The 27421-nt window shown below is 38.6% G+C and overlaps 1 protein-coding gene across 4 annotated transcripts; it reads right to left on the bottom strand.

Moving 5' to 3' along the window:
- Window positions 1–26493, bottom strand: ECT2 (epithelial cell transforming 2). 4 transcript variants are annotated; one of them, XM_064665862.1, is made up of 25 exons: window positions 26366–26492; window positions 23832–23989; window positions 22847–22926; window positions 22654–22746; window positions 21580–21762; window positions 20943–21032; window positions 20282–20389; window positions 19117–19190; window positions 18863–18993; window positions 18603–18718; window positions 18351–18413; window positions 17752–17974; window positions 16147–16283; window positions 15336–15455; window positions 13593–13661; window positions 12532–12642; window positions 11461–11557; window positions 10650–10731; window positions 9638–9716; window positions 9330–9449; window positions 8721–8859; window positions 7615–7769; window positions 5606–5713; window positions 4832–4978; window positions 1–1539 (listed from the first exon to the last, which is right to left on the bottom strand). In XM_064665862.1, the coding sequence occupies exons 2-25, from the start codon at window positions 23959–23961 to the stop codon at window positions 1450–1452; spliced, it is 2745 nt and encodes a 914-aa protein (XP_064521932.1). In that variant the 5' UTR covers window positions 23962–23989; window positions 26366–26492; the 3' UTR covers window positions 1–1449. The 4 variants fall into 4 exon arrangements, with proteins under 4 accessions (XP_064521932.1, XP_064521933.1, XP_064521934.1 ...); XM_064665863.1 differs by lacking the exon at window positions 22654–22746 and adding an exon at window positions 17535–17615; XM_064665865.1 differs by lacking the exon at window positions 1–1539 and adding an exon at window positions 1561–3194 and having other exon boundaries at window positions 26366–26493.
- Window positions 26494–27421: the final 928 nt, after the last annotated feature.

The raw sequence follows: 27421 nt of genomic DNA, 5'->3' as shown, positions 1-27421 counted from the left end.
TTGTTGATTTTTAGCATAGTATTTATTGAATAGCTTATTTTCTAGAGCCACTTTATCATGTGTCAGTGCATATTTAGCTCAGGTGCTTATTTTGAATGGATAAGGACAAAAAAACCCCCATGGATACACATAGCCAGGGGAGAAATGTGAATATATTAAGAGAAACAAAATAAAAAAGTGGTATACTTTATTAGGAATAGCTATATAGATAATCAGATACTTTGCTTTTTTTTTTCCATGTAAAAAAAAGTAAACTTTCACAAAAGCCTGTTTAGCAAAGCCAGAAGCAGTGTTATTTTAAACAGTTTTATTTATATTGCTTAGATTGGCAAAAAGAGATATAAAAAACAGTGCAGTCTGACACATTCAGAAGCATCACTAGTTACATATAGATACAAGACAAAACACAGGTGGTTAAAAAGCAACCAGAAGCTGTGAACTCCTGCTAATACCGACAGTTGAACTGTTAATGAAATGCAGAAATATACATATTTAGATAGTTCTTGGGATAGCATTGCATTGTACAAACTGTTCAGAGATGAAAGAGGTGAACATACAGTTTTGAAGGAAGACATAAATACAGGAGAAAGCCAGGTAAAAGCCTTAGGAGTACTACACCTGAAATTTGACACACCAGAATTGGACCCTCAAGTTACAATGTCACACCAATAATCCCATGCATTAAATAATGATTCATCAACCAACTATGGGGAAGGTGTGGGGCTTGGGGGTTTGGTTTTTTAACAGCCCTAGTACAAGGGAGTGTAATTCTTTTCCTCAGACTTCTACTTCAAAGCAATTAAAAAGAATTCAATTAATCAGTTTTGGTGGTCAAAGCTCCTCATTGCCTTTAAACTTCCTGTTCATATCACTGTGTTACAGTGAGGCTGCAGGAGACCATAATCACAGAACTCAATTCTATTTAATTATAAACAACTACATTTATAAAATATCTGGAATAAGCAGCTGTACAACAGGTTAACTGTCATACTTGAAAGGTCAGGTACTTCATAATGCATCTCCATTTAAGAAATCCACAATTCAAATATTAGAGTGCTCTGCCAATTGATGAAGTTAGGCAAGCATAAGAGTCATCCAAACTAGCAGTAAATTATGTGATCATCATCTTCATTTCAAAATCTGACAAACCAGTTTATTGCCTAGAGGGGACAATTTCCACAGATGAAAGTGTTTCAGTTATGTTGGTGAGAAAATAAATTTGTGCAAGGGAACACTGAGTTTAAATGAAGGCCAAGTCACTTATTCCACTGATCAGCTGATCTGCTTCAATACAACTAAAACCCCTTGTGATTAACTTAGTGTTATCTAACATTTTGCTAATCATGGCTAAGTGCTAATGACTAAGGTACCATTAATGTCAGTAACAGGTCAGTGACCAGCCAGCTGCTTGTCAGTCACTTCCACACAGCAGTGTCTTTTCAACCTGCTTCATATCAAGTGGGTTGTTGATCGGCTTAATGTGTGACTCCTCCTTTCAAAGATTGAGGGAAGGCTGACCAAGGAAGGAGAAGGAATACCCTGTCGGAAAGGAAAAAAAAAAGTTACTGATCATTTATTAGCCAATGTCAATAGTGCAGTAGTTGTTTCTCAGCCTTGATACATCATACAAGGAATATGTGAGTGCAGAAGACCTTAAAGATTGGCAGCTTTTGAACTTAACGATTCAGCATTTCTAGGGTTAGAAAAGTTGAACACGTTTTAAAAACTGTGCAAGAAAGATTTTTTCCTTGTTATCAGCCTTGAGAGATTTGGAATGCAAGAACATGTTTTTGAAGAGTAGCTGTTAACTAAGTATTAGCATACATCCTGCATCAATCTTTTTGCAATAATAATCTCCCTCCAAATTGAAGGCAAGATACATTATGATAATCTCTTAGAGAAACAGAGCTCCCCTTAGATCCTACAACTTTCTGTGTTATCATCAGCTCTGAGTCCCAGATGAGATGCTGAACACACGTCTTCTTGGCTGCAGAAGGCAATAGATATCACAAAGATTTGTCAAAGCTTGCTTTAGCTATGCCTGGATGGGCACATACCAGGCAAAAAGCTGACTTTCCTGATGCTGGGAGAATAAGCTGCTTTTGACACTTAAAATTACAGTGAAACCAACACATCAATATGTAGCACTAAAAGTAAACCTCTTTGGATTAGCTGAGATTTTATATTCTTATCACATTAGACCTCAAGATACTTCCACAAGCAATGCTCTGTTGCTCTTTACAGCACAGCCAAGCTTTTCAGCATATCAACAGGTCACAGTAGTTAAGCAGCTCGTGCACTTGCGTGCTTCAAGAATCTTTTAAACAGGGATATTTGGGGCAGGTAAGGATATACCACTTCACTATGAACAAGTCTTATGCCTATTTATGGCATGTCTTCAATTTGCACTCCTAGGGAATATTTGAAAATAAGATCCTAAACTTCTCTTTATAGAACAGCTCTTATTAGACTCTCAAGTATTTTATACCAGATATCTTTTCTATTTATAGATAAGGCTTTTGCCACAGGTAAAATGAGCTGCTCAAAACTTCCCTGCAACCAAGTTAAATTCCTCAGAACTCTGGCTAATGAACTACACTGCAACTTGGACAACTGAAATGAATTGAATTGATCTACAATTCAATTGTAGATAAATTAAAAAAAAAAAAAACACAGAAAAAATAGATTTAAAAGGATTTGTGAAAGAACAAAGTTTACACCCAGAACCAAAAAGAGAATTACACCACGTGTGAGTGTTGACTCCAACCATGTGCATTAGGACGTGTCAGAGAAGAGCCCAACACCATTTAAAGCACCCTGTGGCTTCCAGAGTTCTACAACTGTACCGTGCTCTCTTAATTTAGAGGAATCAAGATCTCTTGCTCACTTCAGTCAGGATCTGACGTACACAATTTTTCAGCACCATACTGGTTATTATCTCCAGCATCAGCACAAGTGGTAGTAATAATGGGGATAGGACATCGTCTGTCCAAGGCATGGCCATTTAAGCTTTCCAAGTTGGAAGAGGCTTTTTCTTGTGCAGCATTTGAAAGATGAATATTTGGAGAGCCAGGACACAGCACAGGTCGAGGCTTGGAATTTTGAGAGCTCCAATCAACAGAATTGGAGCGATGAACATGAACAGCACATTTGACAGATCCATTTAGGCTGCACGTAGAAGATGAACGAGCAATCTACAATTAGCAAGAGGTTCAAGGGTTAGTCCAAACAAGAAAAATAACAAGCATCCAACCTTTATTGATACTTTTACTCTATAGTTCTTTCTACACCAAAAAGTTTCCACGTAAGCACAGCCTAGGATTTAATTTAAATAAAACAGTGTCTGAATAACAGCTTTGACTCTTTTAATAAACTCAGACAGGTTTCCTGCAGTTTTAGTTTCTTACTCAACAACTGCATTGGTATTCCAACTTGAGGGGCTGGAATCCAAACCCCTTGTCCCCTCAATCTTATCATTCAACCAAAAAGGCTTTATGCAAGTTCAGTGGTGTGTGGAATTGGTTAAAAAAAAAACAAAAACCACAACACATGACCTGCTGCCAAGCTGCAGCTTAATACCATAAAGGTCCAAGAGCTCTGGGAATAAACTGGAACAGGAACATAGTTTTACTACTGTAAGTTTCTATAATTTTGTGGGAAAGAAGTACTTTTGTTTAGGGTAGACATACACAAACATAAAAGTACATTACTTGCAAATTCATAAGAACAGATACAGTGCTGTATCAAAATGAGGACAATTAGAATGCAAAAACAATTGTTGGCATAATCATAATAAAAAGAGAAAAATCTCTCTCCAGAGAACTGGGCTATAGCCCCACTGGTGGTTTTCTTTATTTCCTCTAAAGCAAGGGAGTCCACTGTGATCCTTCCTCCCTTATTAATTCCTATTTTCTCATGTGGGGGAGCAGGGCAATATCTTTATGTTGTACAATTTAATGGACACTCAAACACACTGAATTATCTCAATATTAAGGTATTGACATATTAGGCAGTAGTAGAAAGATGAACAGGATTTTCCTTTCTTGGCCCCTCATCCTACAAACTACAAAGTAGGTGTTTACTCATCAGATTTACTCAAACACTAAAATAAAAGCAAAGATGATGAAAAAGTCCTACACACCTAGTCTGCTTTACTAGATTATACTGGAAAATTGAGTTTGGCCTAATGTAGCAGAAGAAAGCTGCAACAGGTAGCCAGGTACAGTGGAAGAGTTGCATTATGTAGAGCAATATATTATTTTACCAAGTTTTCTTAAATATATATAAGGAGATAATTCCCTCAACTTTTTAAAAACTTGCACACTGCAGCATCTGTATTTCTCTACCCTTACTTTCCAGTTGTTTGGTTTTTTTGGGTTTGTTGTTTGTTTTTTTTTCCACAAGATGTCTGTCATCTCACTACTTTGATTGAAATGTTCAACATGTCATTCAGGGTTGTACACCACATTTTACACAGTGTTCAAAATCAAAAGCATGAACCAACATAAGACACTGGGTTGGAACTTTCTCACTCTCAGGAGAGGAAACATATTCCATCCCTGGCAAAAGAGATTGGTGGGGTTTTTCAACTTAATTACACGTGGCTACTCCCAGTTTCTAGTCCATGCAGTAGAGTTTTCTGCCTTTTCAGCATGTAAAGCTTCTCATTAAAGAGCTCTTGAAAATAAAACATCTATGAATGTAGATAAAATTAACTTTTCCCCCCCCCACTGTGGATCTTGAAGTTGTTCAAGGAAGACCAGCACCAGACATTAAATACCTGTGATCTTAAAAAGGTGACTTCTTTGGCCTGCACAGCCAAGTCACTCACCGCTAACGACGACGTGCTCGTCAGGCGGCTGCCGATGTAACCCTCGTTAGCTGAGCTGGGACTCCTTCCCTCTGTGGCGCTGTGGGACATCAAAGCCCTTCGGAGAGCTCGCTTAGGTGTTTTTGAGAAAGAGAACGCTCTTGTAACCTGAGGAGTTTGACAAGCAGTTACACACTGGCCAAAAGCAGGCTGTAATGACTACTACCATACAGGCTACTGATCGAATCTCGACCATCCACAGGATGTGTATCAAACGTTAATGTGACTGCATCACAGCTACCAAACACACACGCCCAAAGTGGTCTGGCTTTGAAAGGCTCCACATCACCCTTGCTCTTCTCACTCTGCCCAAATATGAGAACATGGCAGGGGGACAGTAGGGCAGAGATTCAAGGAGAAGTTAAAATAAGATCTAGTCAGCTAGGCTTCCCCACATCCCTTGGTCCTGCAAAGTCAGGCCCCCCTCCTTCAAGTTGCTCTCCATTTTGTATTTTTTTTAAAAGATTTAAAGTATTAAACAGAATAAGTTCCACAACGGACTCAAAAATGACTACATAACACTTATGACTGTAATACTTAAGACTATATACAGATATTCCAAAACCTTAAATACTTCTCACCTTCTTTCTTTAAGGAGCTTATACTTAAGAATTTTAGTTCAGATTAAATTTTTCGTGTCACTACTGTAAGTACTACAAAACACTTGAAATAGGAATACTAGCACAAGTCTCTGACTAATTTGGCTTTATAGTATCCATCTGTATAGTATCTTACCTTTTTGGATGTTTTCTTTATTGCCCTGGATGCTCTGCTCAAAGTACTGTCCATATCTTTAGTATTTACTTCAACTGAGTCAGGGTCAGCAGTGTAAATGAGATTTTCCTGTAGACAAAAACAGCCTTAATGGTCAAACATCAGCATTTGTCAAAATATAATTTTCCAGTTCATTAGATCAGATTTAGAAGTTTTAATTGCCATATTCCTCCATATTTAACTTTTCATATACAGTTCAGCAACTATTTGTCTTCAAGACATTTCATTAGATAAACTGCTGGTGCAATCAGTTTGTGAAACCACTTCATCAGTAGTTTTACATTTAGTTTGTCTGATTCAGTTTCAAGTCCAGGGTGGATCAAATTAAAGGCAGTAGTAGTTCTGGAGCATCCCTAGGGAGCTTACAAGATAAACACCACTTTGTTTCACTGACATATCTAGCACACTTCTGAAGTGAAATCTTGATAGCTCCAGCTGTCAAACATTAAGTCTTTCAGCTTAAGGGCAATACATGCTGCAGAATAGCCAGAAGTTTTGGAGTTTTTTTCATGCCTCATTCCTAAGCTCCAGCAAGTGCGAAGCAATCTTTGGGTACCCACTTACAAAACTCGAGGGGCAGGGGAAGCACACATGGGAGTGGGAGGTTGCTAGAGTGATTTTTTTTGCTGTTTTGTGTCTATATTTTGAGAAAACATAGTTTACATAAAATTTCAAAAGTACCCCAGACAACAGCTGTGTGGTTATTCCCAGGGTCTAAAAAAAGAGTAGTCAAAGCCTTTGCTGCCACCAGGTGGCAAAGTCAATGTTATTTCACTCTCACATGATGCTATAGAACTTTTTAAAACCAGGCAAAAGTGCTTAAATTGAAGCTCAGTTTGACATTGCAATCAGCAAGAAAGTATTATATAGCTGATACAAAGCAGTAGTTACAGAAATTATAACTAATGGATTCAGCATAGTAGGTTACAATTTGTCAGCATATGATTAGGGAATGATACATTTATTACATAAAGATTTAATTTCTATTAAAAAATCCAAGTTACATCTAACACAAGAGACTGAAGACAGGCAACAAACAGATTAAAGTATTTTAACACTTTAAAATCAGTACTTTTACTACTCAGTACCTAAAAAGGAAGGAAAACCACAAAGCCAAGTCTCTCATTCCTAAGTCCCTAGATCACAAGACAAACAAAATAAAACTGTTTTCATTACTTAGTTACCTTTCCTGCAACAAGAATGTCTTTAAAAGTCACAACCAAATATTGTAATGTAAGAGTACACTGCAGAACATAAACCATTTCTAGTTTAAGCCAAGTAGTTTCAGCTATATGTACTGCACACATTTTCAGCAAATTTAGATGACTGATATGCATAGACTTTTACATAATTAAAACATCAGCTGAAAGCCTCTTGCCCTAATTGGCGAGGGTCTTGTCTTCAAATCAGTGGTTTTCTGGCTGTGGAAAGCCAACACACTGATCTTCTAAAAATGTGAGGAGGCCAGTGTCTCCTTTATTTCATTGTTTTCTTTATTTCCTTGCTTTAAGGTTGTAGGTTTCTGTCTATAGGAGGGAGATGCTTCGTGTCTCTTTATATTACAGTGCTCATACAGATAAGGTGCAGAACAAAGAACTCAACCTAACTCACAGTTAAACCAAACCAAATGATTCATAATGCTGGGATTGTAAATTGAAACATAGCTGTGATAGAAGCAAGCTGAATACAACTCATTAGATCTACAGTGTAGAGTTTAAATTATTTATAATTAATTTGTGATGGTGAAAGGGTATGATTCTTGATTTTTAAGTACTTACTAGCTCCTGCAGAAACTAACTTCCAGGCTGTTTTTCCTTATCCACCCTTTAACCACTCAACTGCAGACATGCTAATGTTTTCTGCTCTACTTCACCTCAAGCATGTCCACTATTACACTCTTTAGCTTCATGTGCTTAAAACCAAAAAGAGAAAAATATTTCCAGTCAGCAACATGATTCCGGAGCACTTACTGCATCTGCTTTGCAAATAGTGTTGGCCACGTGCCGACACAACGTCTTCAGCCAGTCCTCCTTGCGAGGCTCTTCAGTTGTCATCTGGAAACTGAGCAGCTTGTTGTTGAGTTCTGTAGGTGGCCGCACAACCAAGGCAAAAGCTTTCTGGCAGTCTACAGTTTATGAAAAAAAACAGGGGGTTAAGACAGAGAATAATAAATTTTCACATAATTTAGGAAAGAACCTTCAGAAGGGTTGATCCATCTGCCAGGAGCTGGAGGTACAGACAATGTGATTTGGTGCAATGATTTTGTCTTTATTTACACAACAGCTGTTGTACCACTTGCAAGAGGACAGAGCTCTGTCCATAGCCATCATCAAGAGTCTGCAATCAACTGTTCATGCAACAGTTTATTCACAAAAAAAATTTGCCTACTCTAGACTGCAAACTAAGCAGCCTCATGTTTACTACCTACCGTCTTTGCCGTTTCTTTTTTTAGTTGGGTTTCTATGTCCAGGTGCTTCAGAGAACACAAAGCAGAACGCATGACATGCATATCATCACTTACAGTGAAACACTGAATCTTTCTTTTTAGGGTATAGATCTAGAAACTGGTCTGACTAGGTTTCTTTGTAAGTCGCTATTCAAGGCTGGAGCAGGATGGCAAAGCAAACAGAGAAATCAAGTCATCTAATTCCATCTTTTAAGACGCCAAGCACAGCTCCCCCTGAGCATTATCAGCATTAGTTAAATGAAAATCTGGTTTCACACCAACAGCACTTGTCTCTGGCCAATCTAATGCTCTGGGCTGGAGTTTGGGTTTCTGTTTTGTAAATCCAGAGCTGTCAAGCGTTTAACTGTTTAACTCACCCTGCCATTTGGTTGGCTTACTCTAAGGCCATCTGCCAAATTCAGTTGCAGTGATTCTTGAAAGGCCAAAAGGTATCAGTGCAAGAAATTCTCAAGCTCACATAGAACTTCAAAGAGAAGCTTTACTAAAATCACATACCTAACATACCATACAACAAAAACACCTGCATTCTATCCCACAGCAGCTGAGCTTCATCCTTCATACTCTGAAATAGTTTTCATTAGCTACCACAGCACTTCAAAACACACAGACCTTCCGTCTCTCTGATGTCCAGGACCTTCTTGATCTGGGAGAGGGGCATGAGAACAACATGCTTGAGAGATGCAGGAGGCCTTGTGTGGCCATGTGGACTCTTGAAAGCTCCAATGACTTTATGCCGTTTCCTCGCGATCTGCAGTTAAATAGAAGAGAAGGAGTCAGAGCTGGAAGATCTCTTGGCATTGCTTCCTTTTTTTATTCTTTTACCTTCTACTATACAGGAAGGCACAGAAAATCTTGCTGCTGAGAATATTCTAAAGATTATTTTACTCTATTTACCACATAAATATTAAAGAAACTCACTTATCTCACTATTCACTGTCTACAGTTCAAGTGACCTAACAATATTTGTTACTTAACATCAACCCACTCAGCTGAAAAATAAAATAAATTTAAAAAAAAATATCTAGAGGGGAAATAATTTTGCACTACAGACCTCTATTCTACCCTGCATAACAAATAAGGGCCCTTTGAAATCTAGCACAAGGAAGTCTAGATTTAAACAGAAAAGACAACATCTATATGCATGAACCATTTTAAGATGTGATGTGTTATGTTCTACAAAAATCTGTTACATGAGAGGTACTTATACAATCATCTTACCTCTAGGCAGTCATTGAACAGAAAGAGTGTGACCTGTTCTCCCCTGTCACAGAGGTCATCACCAAGTGCTATGGTTTCCAAACGCTGAACTAAGCTTCGGTGAGAGGACAAGAGATTGGCCTGAGTGACACAAGCAAAAATCTCATTAAGCACTTAGTTCGAGGGCTGGATTACTGCTTGCTTACAGCCTAACACTGGAAATCTGTTTAAACCAGCACCACGGAATTGTAACCTCATCCACTTTCACAAAGGGAGCAAAGAAGTGTGTGGTCATTTCACGGGTTTGCAGCTTCAGAGAAGTTACTTACCGGACATCCATCAACTTCATAAACAACATCAAAGAACTGCCTTTGTGCCTCTGTTTTTCTTTTGTCTTCATTAATATGCCTAAGGAAAGCATATTATATTTATCTTCAATATCAAGCAACAGTAAGTGAATGTACTGCATTTAAGACATACAAAAGTAATAAAGTTAATAAAGCTAAACATTCAGAGATAGTTTACACAGCAGCACTGAAAAAAACAAAATCAGCCACACTTGCCCAAATGCCACACATAAGCACAGAGGAAACTTCAGACCTACAACACTATTCTTGTCACATTACCAGCAGCTGACCATCCAGTTAATATAGAATTCCCCTCCCATGTCCTGTAAGATTTGAACTAGAGACTGATACAATGCAGTTCTTTGCAGCCTGCATTTTATCCCCCCAAACAGGACTGCAGTTCACCAAGCAGCAGATGTAAGAATAATTGCAATTTAAAAGTTATTGTAGTTAAAACTGTACATTTACCCAATTAATACAGGAGGTCTCACTTCTGGAGATGTACACTGTACTTCAGAAGAAGCGAGACTTAATCTGAACAACTTCAGCTTTAAGCTAATTAATTCATGGAACAGTGCCAAGAAGAGCTAATACAGGACTAGAGGAGAAATTAATCTCCCACCAATAGCGTGTCCTTTCAGGGGATACACGCAGAGAAGTAAGATGTAAAGACAAAACCCATCTCTTCCATTCTGGAGGGAACAGACAGAAATAAGAGTTGGAACAGAACAGAGGACTCGCGAGGTTCAGCTCCCATCTGAGGCAGAGAGTCAGCAGAGGTTCAGGTACAAGTGCTGAGTAACAACATCAGACTCCTACAGAGCTCTGGCACAGAACACCAAAGTAACAACAGGGGCCAAAGGGAGGCTGAAGAACAAATACAGTTATGTTTACTTCGTGTTACTTATGGTAACAAAACATTAACAGCAATTTAGAAGGAACAGAGATATCAAAATGCGTAACAGTGTGTTTCTATAGAATGAGCACAACTTACGTCATCACTTCCTTTAATGATTCAATAGCTCTCTCTAGAGTTATTTTATCTGGGTTCTCTTCTGCTGTATGTTTCTTAATATCTACAATTAAAGAAAAAAGAAACAAATAAGAACTCCTCCCACGTTACAAGTGTCTGAAAAGAAATACAAAAAACTCAGGTTTAAACTGTAAGTCAAATAAAATGACTGAAGAAATCACATCTATCCTGGAGACCAAATAGCTCCGATGTAGTGGGGAACTAGGCTGAGAAGCAATTGTCTTGACATCTCATTAAGAAAAAAACTATATACAACACAAAAACCAAACCATCAAGTTATTCAAAATAAAAAAAAAATCAAGTTGAAGTGCAGAGACAAGCACAGAAGCCTTTTTGTACCTGAAGCAAAGGGTGATGGTGTGGATTTTTTGTTATTATTTTTATTAACCTAATCATTATTACAGCAAGTGGCTGATACTAGGTAGAATATATGAAACTGTAAGCATTGCCAATATCAATTGCTCTCTAGTTTATATTAGTTTCATTTGAATCTCAATTATATACTTGTTTGAAGAGACAGAATTGTTGTCAATGCAAACTCTTCTTTTACCTGTATCAATATATCACACAAATACGTGAATGAATGAAATTTAGTCAAGAGAATGCTTTCTGCAGTAGTGGGTCTCACTGACTACCAGCAAGCATGATTAACTCACATAATCACACTTGTTTTATACAAGAAAAGCAGTTGCTAATAATGACAAAAAGTAGACATTATCTTGGTTTTAACACCTTCACAGACAAATTAATAAAAATTACATCACTAGATTACCATTTAGTAGTAGAGCAACACTGGGCAGCCTTTGAACAGGACGGATAAGGAGTTCAGCTAGACTTTGGCGGCCACACTCAGGTTTAGCTTGATTTATCTGGGGAAAAGAATGGGCAGAAAGTAAGAATTATTTCCTTTTTTTAATTATTATTCTTACAGACACACACAAAAAAAGCACAAGTTAGGAGAAACATTGGCTTCCTTGAAATTAGCATTGCTGTACGAGTTTGAGAATTGTTTGCCATAAACAGTCATTAACAGACAATGTTAAAAAATACATTATATTCAAAACTGGTCAATGGTTTATGTTCTCAGTATGTCTAGTTTTAAAGTGTCCATATCAATACCCTAGTCCTCATTTCAGGTGCTAATGTGGAGTGGGATAGGGGATGGCCTGTTCTCTTATTCATTCCCCATCTTCTAGGTGTCATTACTCGGGATGCAATTCCTAGTCCCTCAGAAAACACAAGCTGAAATCTGTCAGCTTGATTACTTGATTATTTGAGAGACTTTTGGATACAGGAGTTAAAGCTACACTGTACTATTAATCAACTGCACACACATATCTGAAGAGCTCTAGTCTTAAGACTCATCTTTCTTTGAAGATCATCTTCCTGTTAGATCTCCACTGCTCAGCTCCTGTTCATTAATCACAAGAATGTTGAGAGATTCTACCTCCCTGGAGCTTCACAGCTGCCCAAAGCAAGCTAAAAGCTACTTCAGAAATACAAGTCTTGCAAACACAGAAAGAATCTGTGAAAGCAGCAGCTCTAGTTATCTTTACAGAAAAGAGAAGGCATGCATTGGGAGGAACTGTTTCCAGCAACAAATGCATATAATCAAACTACCTTGAAAGCTGTTTAACAGAGCAGGAACTCAGACCTCTTATGAAAGAATTTTATGAGGAGCTTGAGAGATGGAAGTTCAAATCCTTCCTATTTCTGTGTCACCAAGAGACGTTCATGTTCCTCCAAGCTTTCAAAATTTCACATTCTTCTATCTACTGCATTAAGCAGTACATGGTAATGGTCCCCATGTTCTACTTATAGATTTAGTTCTGCAGGCACTTACCTTTAGAAAGGCATGAAACCTTGGCTTCTGCTTTTCACATCTTGTAATAGTCTCTTTGCTCATTTCAAAGAAATTCACAAATGGAGGGTATGTTTTCAACAAGTCTTTTGACTGAAAGAAACAACTGTTAGGGCTCCGCTTTCCATATTATGCAGCATTGTACATATGCTCATATGCCCTGAGCCATACAAAGCTGCTCAAAGGCACATTTCAATAAAGAATAATAAAAAATGTGTTGTAAACCCATGCGTGCTCACAGAACAAGTTAAGACATTTTTGCATGCCAGATGCCCAAGATTCAGTGCTGCTGATTAAATGCAGACTGTTCTCACAAGCATCAAGCATCCATGTGACAATCTTAGATCCTGCTGGGCAGCTCAAGTGGAAAGCAGATTCTCACCTAGCAAGAGGCTTTTGGTGAGAATTTTGGAAGTTTCAGACAGGTATTTTCTCCAGTTAATGCAATCACCTTTAGAAGACACCAAACAACCAGAAGCTATACCTTAGACTAAAAACTTTTGAATGACAAGCACAATATAACTCAAAATCATCAGGTCAGCAAAAGCACAAGATACCTAGCAGACTATTTATGTTAAAATACAGTCCCCCACAAGCTTTCCTGTTCTACACATTCTGTATGTGGCAAAACAAGGAGTCCTTATTCACTTGCACATTCCAAGTCTTGAAGAAAGAACATGAGAAGTTTTCCTGAAAAGTAATTTTCCTAGTTCTTTACTATTGATCAGAGGCAGCAGATAGCCGAGGGTACAGGAAGTGCCTTTTAATGTCTGAGTAAAACTCATGTCTGTAGTGTTGCAAATTATAGTTCTCAAACTGTAGCTATTTGTAGTTTGCTCATACCAGCAGACAGACACATACAATCCAGGCCAAGTTTCAGTGTATCATCTCACTCAACTGAAAAGGCTAAACAAAAAATACAATGATACAAGTTGGAGTTTTTTCTCAGTAGTGCTTTTCTTGTGTTTGGTGGCTCCTACAAGTGGATTGTTTGTAAGGCAAGATAATAGTTCTAAGCATAAAAAAAAGAAACATGAACTTACGTATTTAAGAATGATATCACCAATACTTTTGCTTTCAGTCCAATTTATCATAAGATCTTCCAGGTCTTCCTAGAATACATGCAGGAATGGGGGGGGAGAAAACAAGCTGAGCATGAACTGCATAAAGCTGATGAACAGGATCAGTGTTCTGCCAAACACATACAATTAGGTGAGTTTTCATGCTGACAAAACAGACAATCCTAAAAGCTGTACAACTGCACGTTCAGCCCCTCCAGTCTACTGAGGGCTGAAAACAAGAATCTCTCGCTTACTGAATATATAGTTCTAAATCAATGTAGGTAAAGCCTGGCAGTGTATTAGCACAAGCCAGCTCTGCAACAGGATGACACTGCTGCATCCAACACACAATAGAACATATCCCAAAGGAATATTAAAAAAGGATACACAGAAGACAGTTGACCCAATTCTAATTAAGAGTGCACAACTAATCTAGGACTTTTAAGTCCACAAGATAGGATTGAAATAGAACTAGCATCAATCTCCTCACTTGCTACACCGGGGTGTAAAGGAAAGTGAGACCAAGCTGTTAAGCCTGTATCAGCTTGATAAGGATGAAGCTTATTCTCTGTCAGTTAATAACAGGGACAGGAGGACACAGCTGAAGGTTCAGGATTCAACTTAAGTGAAAAGGATTAATCATTAATATTGGTTTGTTGCTCCTCATATCTTTATGACACCAAGGATGAAGGAAAGCACAACTACACTTAAGCAACTCTCCCTAGAGTGCATGCTGCAGGTGAATCCTACCTGGCACATGGGCACACATGTTCTATTTTCATCTCAGTCTCAGTGGGCAAACATCAATACCCAGTGTGAGTAACCAGACTGGATCCCAGTAGATGGAAAATAACCAACAAAAAACTCCCACAAACAAACCACTGAGTTGCAGGAGGTCTGCAAGTCTCTCTATTTTAAAAGCCTACTGTGAAATGCAGCCAGGAACAGACATATGCCACGATTTGAAAGAGATGTTATGGATCCAGATTTGAGGAAGATTTGCATCATAGTCTATTGTGGGACCCAGAGATGGCTTCAGAGAGCACTTGCAATCCAAACCAAACTATAAAGAAACCCTCAAGAAAACAATCTTGTAGGGAATTCTAACGAGCTCTTGTTAGGCCTCAGTACCATCAGGTCAACTCTTTCAGAAGGTGAAGTACAAGACAGTTTAATGGGTTGGTAGTTTCTGACAATTGACTCAAAGCCATTTAAGGAGGGATTAGTATTTCCTACCAAATAATAGAAGTCTCCTTATGCAAACATATTTAAAGCCAAGGAAAAAACAAAATTTTTGTTTTGTTGCTTTGGGTTTTTTTTTCTTTTTAATTGCCTAGATTTAGCTATCCTTCCAAGAGTCCTTGCTTACAGCTTTAATAGAAAGGTACCTGAGCATTTGTCAGTCGTATTACAATTTCATACCACTGGGCCTTTTGACCAGTTTTGTATCAGTTACAGAAAACCTCCTACAGAAAAAGGTATTCAAATGGGGAGAAGGGAAGTCAGCTCATGAATGTATTAGTTACATAATATCAGACTTCAGACATTTTAAAAAAAGCATTTAAACTTAAAGAATACTTTGGATTTGCATGTAATTCCATAGGTTGAACAGGATGTAACACCAGGTAGAATCTACACCTGTCCAACAGATGCAACTGAAAACATGCAGAAAAGATTAAAAGTCTCTGTGAAAGCTTCCCCTGCAGGGGAAAAGTTGCAGCTTGCCTTGATTTTAGTGTGCACATCAAGAATATCTGGAATGCTGCCGAATATGGTCTTAATCTCTTCCTGTGCAAGGATTGGTCCCCCAAGTTGTCCTTCCTTCTCCAACGGAACTTGAAATAACTGATGAATTAAGAGAAAAAACATTAATGCCCTCCCCACTGCCAAACACTGTGTTAGAAAGTTATAAAAGCAACAGTGTTTTCTTTCCAGATCAAAATTTCCTGCAGTCACAAGCTTGAGATTCCCCCACTTAGCCAGAGTGGGTTATGGAGGAGTGGTTTTAAGACACAAACATCTAGTTTGATATATTGCTACAGCATAAGCCCCTTTCATCTCCTTTTCTATTCACACACATCTTGGCTCATTCTTTAAGCAGATAATCAGCTGCAATGAAAATAAACTTTCAAGAAATTAAGCTCTTCCTGTAAGCTGTTTGCTATTATGCCCTTCTTGAAATAATTTTAAAAAAAGGTTTTCCCCCCTGCCATCTGTCTCTATTCACTAATATCTAAAATATCTGAGTTGTGAAGATCCTATTTTCCCAACACTTGCAATTTCCATACAAATTGCAATTCCACTGCAGATGCCAGATTAGAAATTGCATTTTCCAACTCCTATTATTAACAGACACTAAACATTTTTATGTTAGAAAAATTACATGAGACTGTTTACATTGTCATTTTTCTACGAACCTCTGATGCATCCAAACCCCCCCTCAAAAGCCTGGAGATCACAAGTTGAAAACACTAATTGATGTGAACACTGGATGTCTTATCACAATTGACCTGGACTTCCTTTAAAACTAGCTTACCTGAATGATTGTTGTTAGAATATCAACATAGTTACTTTCTGTCTGATACAATTCCTTTGCAACCTGCCATCTTGCAGACTGCTTTAGTGGAAGAGGAGTTGAGTTTTTGGAAGGCCTTGCACAGGATTTTGGTGTTTCTGATGAAGAGATATTCCCAAAAGAAAAGAGAGCTTTATTACAATAGAGTCCCTAAAAAAAGCTCAGCCTCAAAGACAAGAAAAGACACATTTCAGAATTTTTAAGTGAAGATAAGTTTGGGTTTTTTTAAAGGCTATTTTATAGATTATTCTATAGTTATCAGGGCTCTTGCTAGAAAATAGCTTTCTTTATTACAGCTTAATTATAGAACAACAGTAATATATTATTCCTCAAAAGCAGACTGAAACTAATAAGCCATTTATGGCCAGGTCAATAACTTGACCCTATTATTAGTACTTCATTTAGTAGGAAGTGATGATTGGGTGCTGAACATTATTTACCACACACTGTGTGCAAAAGTACTTTCCTACTTTCACTTTGCCATGAGAACAATTGTCTCTCAGATGCCTACCATCCTTGCATGAGGTGTGTATCACAAAACCTTTTGTTAAAATCAGTCCTTGCATGAAACACATCTCATGTGTGGGGGAAAGACACAAGAGGTAAAGCCAGGAGCAGTTCATAAGTTTTAAATGCATATTCATGTATTGGACCTCACAGATCTATACTGACTTTTTTGGATATCAAAGTTCATTACTGTCACAGTTACTATGAAATAAGTACCTTACCTGTTGTTTCCAAAATACCACATTCTAAGACTGTCTGCTGCTGCTGGATTAGAAGAAAACTCCATACCAGGGGTAATAAGAGTGCTAGTGTCATCTAAGACTGATCTTTCCCGAGTTCCTTCTTACAGGTTGTGCCTCATCAAGAGTTCTTATTTGATTTAATTTTACCTTTTTAAGGCAGTAGTAGCTCCAGATACTTCCTCTCTGTGATGGAACTAGGGCTTTTTAAAACACTTGGGTATTAGTATTTGATTTATCTAAAATTCTGCAGTTCCTCTCTTCCACAAGAACCACATGCAGAGATATTAAAACTTTGCCCATTCACTAAAAACCAGTTGATTATTTATATTCCTGGGAAATTTTAAACATGACAGTTTGCTGACACAAACAGTGTTACCTCAAAAAAACATTTCAAAGACCTAGGAGTGGGCTCCGCAGGAATTTTCCCTTTAGTTCCTTTAGAAAAGAATCTTTGTCCTCCTTCCTCCGAGTATCCTACTGGAGAGTATTTTAGATTATTTACTGTTGACTATGTTGCTTATTTGCTACAGACTTCCAGCAGAGTATTTCAAGCATTTTGGAATAACACTGGACTGTACTTCCTATTTATCAAGTCTATACCATTTCCTTCAGATATGAATGTGCTTACTGTGATGACAAAAGGCCTCTGTCTGAACTCTTCACTCCAATTCTTCCTGCACACTTCAAAAAGGCAAAAGCCTGGAATTACTCAGCAAATCTTTAGCAAAACCTGTAAGACTTCCCTTCCACTACCATTTCTGCTTGTATGCAAGAGCTCTTTAACATTCTGTGTCTGAATGGCAGTTTTTAGCTCTACCTCCATTGGTAGTGCTCGACTCTGGAGTGTTGGAAATATCCAGCAAGGACCCAATGGAGAGTGAGTGTTCAGCTGAGGGGCGTTTCCGGGGAGGGAACGGGGACACGTCTGTTTCCCTGGTCAGCTGTGCAAGAGTCTCCTTCAAACGGCGCCTTTTGCGGTTGCTGTTTGGAGTGTTCAGGGAAAGCAGAGACACAGACTTCTTGAAGTCAGGACTCTCTGACTGCAGTAAAAGAAAACTCAGTTTAGTGGTTTTATCCACTGTGTCCAGTTCAACTCAGTGCAAAGACAAGTTAATTGCAGAGATCAGCACACAACACAAAAAGAAACTTCTTAGGAGAAGCTGATGGAAAATGAGTGAAGCCTGGGTTTTTTTTCCCCCCTTTTTATACTCAAAACCACAGTAGTATCTTGTTTGACTTCCCACCTTTAGGAAGCAGAAAAAGGTTTTTTCCAAATTATCATTCTATGTAGAAAATTTCTAATGGATTATCTGGAACTTAAATGCTGCGCTAAAACATCTGATCTCTGGCCCCACACATACTACCATGCATGCTAATTTTACCACCAAATACATTGTGGAAGAGAGTTCAACATACCTTCTCAAATAAATACATGGACTCTCCAGCTCTGGCATCCATTTGAATGCTTCCCCAAAACCACTAAAGGAAAAAGAAAACACACATTAAGAACACATTACAGAGCTTCACCCAAAGTTTAAAATATTCAAAATAGTATATAATAGTAACACAGTTGGTACAAGAGTTATTTTTTCAGAATAAGCCACTTGTCTGCATTTACCACATGAAGTACTACACAGCAGGATTCTTTCGAGAATTTCCAGCACTAACCTCTTGCTTTACAACATAAAGTTTTCCTAAAGGTTCAAATGGAAGATCTTTTACTGTACTTTCTTCAACCACTAAGTGGGTACATCTTTCATCACCAACAGGTAAATAATGTCCTCCTAGATTAAAAAAAAAAAAAGGCAAGTTAGCAAGAGCAAAAATATTATTGTTACAAGTTAGTATCTCACTTGATAGTTCTGTGGCACCTATCATTATCATAAACTCCACCCCATTCTTCACACAGGTCAATTTTCATAAACAACCTTGCATTTCTGTCATTTCTTCCATGTTAGCTTTCTCATCATCAGAGAATCCCAGGAAACTTAACATGCAATCTTGGAAGGGAGGAACCTTGAACTGGCTTCTAAAGTCATCATCGGCCGCACAGAAATCACTGAAAGAAAAAGGATGCACAAAAAAGTCACTAAATCAGTGCTACGGCACTATTTAAGCAGAAGCTCACACACTGCAGGTGAACAGGATGAAAGGTGAAGGCTGAACGAAAAGAAACACCTACATTTCATTTCTTTTCTCCCAGGCCTTATAAATCCACTCAGTTTTCATGATAGGAACACCAAGGCTTACAGCAATCTACAAAACAGGAAAAGCATAAGTTGTACCAAGTATTTCCATTTAAATCTTTCCCGTGTCAAGAAAAATTTGTAACCTTCCTTTTACTTTTCAAGACAGATTCTGCAAAAAGTGAATATACTCCTTCAAGAATTATATCCAACTGCACTCCTCAGAGCTAGAATGTATGAATTCACCGAGTAAGAGATCAGATCAATAGCTCTTTTGACACTTACTCAAAAGTGCACCATTTTGTTAGTCTGATATCCTTCATCACTCACAAAAACACAAAATCAAATCTCTGTTCCAGGGGAATATGGGATCTCTTTTCTGCTTTTGATACTCTGTATGAAGACAAACATCCCAGTCTGCTTCATCAAAGAGAAAGCGACTCTTCCAAAGGTAACTGTCATGACTGAGAGATTGGAGAGTTTTCACACTTTTTTCCCTTTGAGTTGGCAGAAAAGAGTGTTTGAACAGAAAGTAGGACTTATCTTCCAACAGGAAGTTTAAAAAGAAACTAGAAAAAAAGCAACAGCCTCCTAACAATTCAAACAAGGGAGAGGCAAGAGTCAGACACTACAAAAACATATTAAAATTTATTTTCTTCTAAACCAAACATACATGTCCTGAAGGAGTCCCTTTTCATACCAGAAAAAGCACACTCATGTCTATTTATACATAAAAGAAGATTTAAGTCCTTATCCATGAGTTAAAAATCATTTTTAAAAGAAGTTAGTAGTAAAGTTTATTGCAAGTTACCTTGAAGTTTATTGTTTGGACAGACAAAAAAAACAGACACATTGATACATAAACACTTGTTCCTCAGTGTTTTAAGTACTGGTAACATCAGTAGTTAAACATTTTGAATCTTGTTATTTATGATACTTGTCTATTTCCAAACCTGTGCATTCAGGCAATTTATGTCATTTAGATCTCCAACAGAGAGAAAAATATGCCAAAGCTCAACACCAGATGGAGATCAACTTACCATTACAAGCTATTGCTGTTAGTACAGGAAAAAACAGCAGCTTAGGAGCTGAAGTATAATTAACAAACTCAGTCTACAATAGCCAAATTCCAAAAGTTTCCATGAACTCAAGCTTACATACTCTGAATTTGTCTCCATGTGTTGAGTTCGCCACCAGGTGTGTAACTTTTGAGCTGAAGTCCCTTCGAATAATTCCACCCATATGATGAACCAAGGTCACCAGCTTAACCTGAAAAATAAAGATGAAAGTTTTTGAGTATTTTTTGAAGAGTGAGAGCAGCATAAAAAGCAGTTTACAAAGCAAGCTACAAAAGGTTACATTAAATGTCTAAGAATAGAAATACTCTGATCTGTTCTTAAAGCAACTTGTTCACAACTTGTGCAGGATAAGATACAGTTGATATGTCAAAAGAACTATTAACATCTCTTTTTATTTCAATATTTAATACAGCCTCACTATGTTGTCTGAAGAAGACTGTCCAAGCCACCAGTACTTTCAGGATCATCACACATAATGCCTTCACCTTTTCACACATAATACATTTGAAGCATGTTTCCCTCGTTGATTTAGGGTTAGTTAAATTTGATCAAGAATTGACTAACACCAAGCATAGGCTTCTGTTTTGGGATTTTCCTTACCCTAAGCAAAGACATGGAGCCATATTCCCCCCCTACAAGCTCAAGTCAGGGTTTACCCTATGGGTGATAGAACAGAAGAGTATCTTGAAAAGAAACTTGATATATAGTTTTACCAAATCAAAGAAAAAAAAAAAAAGTCTTACTAATTCTTCTTTCTTTCTGAATCCTGTAAAGCACAGTACCAAGTTCAACATACTCGCACAGTACAGTGGACGACAGGAGAAAGGTAAAGGCTGAAATAAAAAGTAAGCTTATTAGTCAACAGCATACTGCTCCCTTTAAAGTTTTCACATTACCTTTAATACAGTACTGTTATTTCTAGCATTAAAAATGCACCAGACACTAGTCCAAGTGTTCAGGTATACCTCAGCTCCAGGCCTGTCAGCGTTCTGATAAAGTAACTAGAGCATCCCCAAGTTCCACAGGTAGCATTCCATCCTTTTATTTCCTCCCCAATCCATCTGCTCTGTGTGACAGCTTTTGCAAATATACAGTGTCTGCTGGAGAATCACTTGTATGCTGCCTTTCCTAATAGCACAATCCCAACTGGTGGTCAACAACTCCCACAACTGCTGCAGTAGCTGCAGCCTTACTGTCTGCCGGTGCTTATTCACTACATGAAATATTCTAACACAGTATAGGAAACTTGGTTTTTCTTAAAATTCTCTCACTAGGAATGTTTATGATTGATTAGAAAAGAGAGATTTTATTTTGAACCCTTAATATTTAGACCTCACAGCAGCAGAGAACACTCAGCTGATTTCACCAGCCAGCACATACCTCTCCCTTCTGTGCACAGTGCAATACGACCGGCGGTCCAATGACACGGCAGTCGGCTTTGCAAAGGTTGGGAAAGATGGAATCTTGGAAGTCTGATACAACGAAGACAGTCTCAAACTCTGGGGAATCAGAATCTCCAAGCTCTTCTATTGTGTCTGTCTTTATATAGGGCACTTTAATTTCCTTAATGTACAGGGATGAAAGGGAAAGCATTATTCAGGCAGCAGACTTACACTAGTGTCAAAATTCAAATGATTTTTACTTCGGCCCATTAGAAAAATGTATGATTCAGATTTCAGAGGCAGACTCAGGATTTGTGAAAGCTGAATGCACAAGAATATTATGCATAAGAATATCTCTAGCATAAGAATAGCTATGAACTGCTGAATGCTTTAAGATTGAATGTCTTAAAGCAATTCCTGTTGCTTTAGTAGTTTATGTATCAGTTCACATTGATAATATAGGATTGGAAATAGCCAGATAGAAAGAAAATCCCTAAGCTCAAAAGATAAATGAAATTTCAGACTGTCAGAACAGCTTAAGGTACTTGGGGATGCTACTAAAAAGTAGCACCCAACTTGCAACAGCAAGCTTTGCACTGCAGAACACCAGAAGAATGGAAATAGATTTTGTTCACTGCTTGGTATTTTAAGGGGTCTAAAAATTTAGTCCATTCCAATTTCAGTCAATAGTTAAATTTTTTTTTAATGTTTTTCACATGAAGAGATGGAGAAGCATTTCTTGTACTTCAGTTTAAATGCAGCTTTCAATTGAAAGAGAAGTCAATTGACAATTATAAAGTCAGTTCATAGCAAAAACTTATGTATTGGCTGAATAAGAGCATGCAGTTGGATGTCTCCATGGATAGTTCTATCCCCCTGTTAAAAAACACCACTAGGTAAGAGCTGCAGGTATTATCTCCATATTTAAGAAAGCGTTTATAAAAAAGTGCTGTGACACCGTGAGAAACGTTAGCAATTATTGTGACCATTGTGCCCAAATTAAAGCGTGTGCACACTTCAGTCCCAGTGAACATGCTGCATGCAATTACATGTGCTTAATTGCATGACATACCATATGGATAATACTTTTTATTAATTTTTCTTCTGATTTATCAGGACTAGTTTTCTTTATCTTTATAACAGGTACTTCCATTATCTTAATGCTCTGTGGAAGAGGAGAATTTAGTACAGAAGCAAACTGGTTACCAGAAGTCTAAAGGCATGACATGTCATTCCAGCAACTGTTTTATCTCAGACCCACATACCTCCAAGGCTTTCAGAAGCTCCTCACATTTCCCTGCTTCCTGAACCAAAACCACTCTTGTTTCTATTTGAGGCATTTCTTCTGTTTATAGAGAAACAAGAGTAATATTTATGTTTAATAGAAAAATCCATGTTAATTCTAAACCAAGCAATAACATATAGAAGAATACAGGCAGCCAGCATCCTGTCAAGATACCTTATTTATCAGGAACAAGCCTGACAATAAGTGTTACCTCAAGAAGTGTGTCCTTTAATTAAGGCACACCCAACTGACTTACAGCCTAAACTTTCTAGTATGAGGCAAAACAATATCCTGTAATCTACATCCAGTTACCTTACAGTCAAACCCAAAAACTTACTGACTTAATGCTTCCAGCAGAATTAGATACCAAGACTTGCTGGAAAACAGATAGCTGGTATCTTTGTTCTTTGTCTCCATGTATTAACAAGCCTTCAAAATATTAGAAGGAAGGGACAAGTGTTGCCTCCATGTCATTTCCACCAAAAAATCTCCACTAAATTTTGGCTACTACATTGTAGGAAAACAAAAATATCTGTTGTTGGTTTATTAATTTCAAGAATTGCTTTTGAATTCATTTCAGGCTCAGGACTATTAATCTCTCTGTCTACCTCATAATACCTATTAATCTGTCTACCTGTACACAACAGAGCAGCTCTAGTTTCCAAACACTGGTGTCAAAGTGCCACCTGGAATGATTTATTCTACGGAAGAGGCATCAAATGGAACTGACAGCTTTCTGCTCAACAGCCAGAAAATTCGCTTGATTTGGGCTGTAACCCTAAATTTTTATAAGATGAGTTAAAAAAATAAGACAGTCCCTTTGTTGATGAAAGGATACCAGATCAGCACCCTTCTGGCTACTCTACAATTCTGGAGCTCAGCAAAATCCTTTTGGTTTTTCAAAACTACAAAATACCTACAAAGTAATCAATCATTACAGTCTTAAAATAAGCTTCCCCCATTACCTTCAACATCCAAAACAGACCCAGGAAACGCATTGTCTTTGGAGGGTTCTATAATTTTTGAATCAAGAACAGAAGAATCAGCCAAGAGGCTCCTCCCAGTCTCAGACACCAGCGTGCTGTTGTCAGCCATGATTATGTCTTGCTTCTCTCTTCAACAGCTGGAAGGCAGAGGGGCTAAACTGAGTTAAAACTGCAAAAAGCTCATTAATAAGAGTCCTACTACTCAGGCAGTTGGAAGTGACCTCAGAAAACAAAACATTCAGACTCTTACTGAACTCCCACTTACACTGATAGAGAAATTCTGAAAGAGCATCAGAAGCCACACAGTTGATAAAGGACCGACAACACATCTGCTACAGAAATGGTTCTGTAATTCATTTGCACAGAGAGCTGCAGAGTAACTTCAGATCTAAACAGCAGGGAAGCATTAACTAGTGTTCATTTAAAAACGTTTAACCACAAAGCATTAACAAAATAAAAGCATTTGTTCCCTTCAGTGACAAACTATTGTAAGCTAAAGCTGAGACCAAGATTAGCATTGCTGAAATGAAACATTAGCAGAAGAATTAAGGCAGGCAAAGCATCTTGCTAAAATTTGATTTTTTGGGTGAACTGGCCAGAGACACTGCAGGTAAAAAAGAGCACCCAGAGAGTAAAACAGCACTATTTACTCACAGAAAAATTAAAAATGCATGAGAGTCTCTACAAAGTTAATAAGCATATACATGTCTATCTGTATGGTCTAGTCTATTGTTCTACATTAACTGTAATATAGTAGAAGTATCCATTGTCAGATAAAGAAGCTTTTCACAGACACAAAGTATCTGTGCTCTCCCTGCCTATCAAACCTGTCACACACTGAAAAGGCAGAATTCTTAATCCTCTCACATTTGTGCAGGTACCCACCTGAATCTTGTACCAGAGAGTTTGCTCTAAGAGACCTGCCCAACATGCAGCACATTTTCTCTGGCACGTGAAGCCAACAGGCTGCATTTCCTGTGATTCATCACATACCTAGATTTCAATATTTGCACAGTGATATCACAGGTTATCCACAACAGCAACTGCAGCTGAACTGCTGTCGCACAATAACCCTTTGTAGCACTTTAATTGAAGTTGCAACACAGCAACCACCTAAATGCTACATTAAAGCACTGCCTGAAAGAGGACTCTTGAGGTAGGAAAACCCCTGGAAAACAGCACATGCTATTTTTCAAGTTGTGTAATGACCATTCTATTACACAGCAAAGTAAGTCAGAAGACCAAAAAAAAAACAATGGGCATTTTAGCATAATGGCAATATAGTAAAAACTCTTCCAGAGTGTAGGAGATCACATTTAGGACTCTTGGAAAGGATTCATGTCTTCATAACACCAGTAAGTTCTTAATACAGTGATGAGAAATAAGTCAACACTACAAATCTATCATAATTCTAGACAAATTCGGTTATCAAAATTGCCATCTTAGCTTCAATTTCGAGATCCCACACAGCTGTGCAGGCTCCAAGGAATTAAGTTTCCTTAATTAAGTCTCAGTCACCCACCTCATTTATCTCAGAACAGCTTAAGACAGAGCAAGAGGAAAAAGCAACCTTAACCATAAAGTCTTTTAGGATCACCTGTCCAGGTTATAATGTTACCACCAGGAACTGTTGTACAAATACATCTTTGGCAGTAAGGGCAAAGGGACACATAATCTTGGAAGATTCAAATCATATTGTTAATAATGATTACCAACAGAAGAGTTATATGAACTCAGAAAAAAATAAACCCTCCAGTTAAGGCTACAATTAAACTTAAATCCTAGGGATTATTACTTAAAAGTCTGACACATCAGTATAGTTCCTGTCATGCTGTTATTGTTATATCAAATAACATGTATACAAACTTACAGAGAACTTCATTGTATCGTTGGGATAAGCCCATATTTTGGGCTGCGCAGTGATTTTCTTTATGGCTTTTCCAATTTATTTATGAGGTTCCCTCTGGGTGTACTTTAAAAAATACTCCTTGTTTTAATGGTTGCATAATAACTAATAACATTACACTGGTCACTAAAATTAAGGACTGAAGGTGCCAGGACACAAAGGAGAAAAAAAAAAACAAACACAGAGACACGAACACAACTGTTTTCCTTCACTTGAAGAGCGAAAGTCAGAACGCCATCACTACAGGACGCAGGCAGACGAAATGTTCTCACAGCATCGCACAGAAACCATCGCCCTACAGCCTGTGGGAAGCCTGAAGGCCACACAACACCCGCTCACCAAAACTCGTTTGTTAAAGCAAAAACAGGACATTGAACACCTCCCAAGCTGCCATTTCCCTCCCGAGGAGCCGCCCAGGAGGTGCCCGAGCCGCTCTCACGGCAGGTGCCGGCGGGCCCGGGCCTCCGCTCTGCCCGCGGGGAACCTCCTGAGGGGCCTCGGAGCGGCGCCGGGACTCCGAGGCCTCACAGGTGCCCGGGACACCGGCCCTGCCCGGGCCGCCTGCACCCACCGCTGCCCCCCACACCGGGCTCGGGTTCGAGCTCACCGCCGGCACCGCCCGCTGCAGTCCGCCATGAGCGGCCGCCGCCAATTCAAAAAGCGAGCCGCCGCACTCGCGGCGCCACCCATTGGCTGCCGGCGCCCCCGCCCCTCTGTATGCCGCCATCTCATTCGCCAACTCCGCGACATGTCCCGCCTCCTCCCCTCCCTTTTCGGGCAGTCTCCCTCTCAGATTGGGCGTTGCACCTGCCGCTCACACTGGGCGCGCTCCCATTGGTGGTGGGAGGTTGCCAGGCGGACGGGCAGCGCTTGTTGCGGTACCGAGCGCAGGTCGCTGAGTGGGCGGGGCAGGGACACGCTGTGCGTTGATTGGCTGGCGGGGGGTTTGAACGCTCCCAACGGCCGCGCCGAGAGACCCGGATGCAGCGGGGGGGGGAGCGGCCCCTCCCTCAGCCCAACCCAGGGCACCAGGCGAAGGTTACCGTGGTCACCGTAAAAACAATACTGCTGTTAATAAATACATAAAAAATAAAAAGGGTTTTGGGTGTGCATTTGAGTTTCGGAATAATCAGTTTGTAGGAAACAGGTGCTGCTGAGGGCAGAGGAAATAAGACTGGTCAAGGTGAAAATCAACCCGCTGTCTCCATGGCACCAACCACAATTAAATTTAATGTACCAAATGCTTTAACTGCCCTTTTATTGTCAATTGTTCTTGATGCTAAAGCTTACTGGTCCAGAAGGGAATTTTGTCATGGGGCTCAGGTTTAGGATAACATGTCACTGTCTCAATGTAAAAACAGTGAGATATATTTTCTTTTTCTAGAATTTTCAATTATATGTCAAATTGAGCTCTTAGATCCTACCCTTATTATTATTATTATTATTATTATTATTATTATTATTATTATTATTATGTTATACAACAGATTTTTATCAATTCAGGCATTTCCATGACTGATTCAACAGCTGTAAAACTCCACTGACTTTTTACTATTTGGAATTCAAAGGGAATAGGAAAAAGCAGAAGGAGATGAGAAGAGGTGTTGTTTATGTGAATAAAGATTTGCTGGTGATGTACATGTAAATTAGGACTATTTTCCTG

Source organism: Pseudopipra pipra, chromosome 10 (genome assembly GCF_036250125.1).
Source record: "Pseudopipra pipra isolate bDixPip1 chromosome 10, bDixPip1.hap1, whole genome shotgun sequence".
Classification (NCBI taxonomy): Eukaryota; Metazoa; Chordata; class Aves; order Passeriformes; family Pipridae; genus Pseudopipra; species Pseudopipra pipra.
Note: the sequence above shows the minus strand (reverse complement) of the source record. Positions and strands in the feature narration are given on the sequence as shown.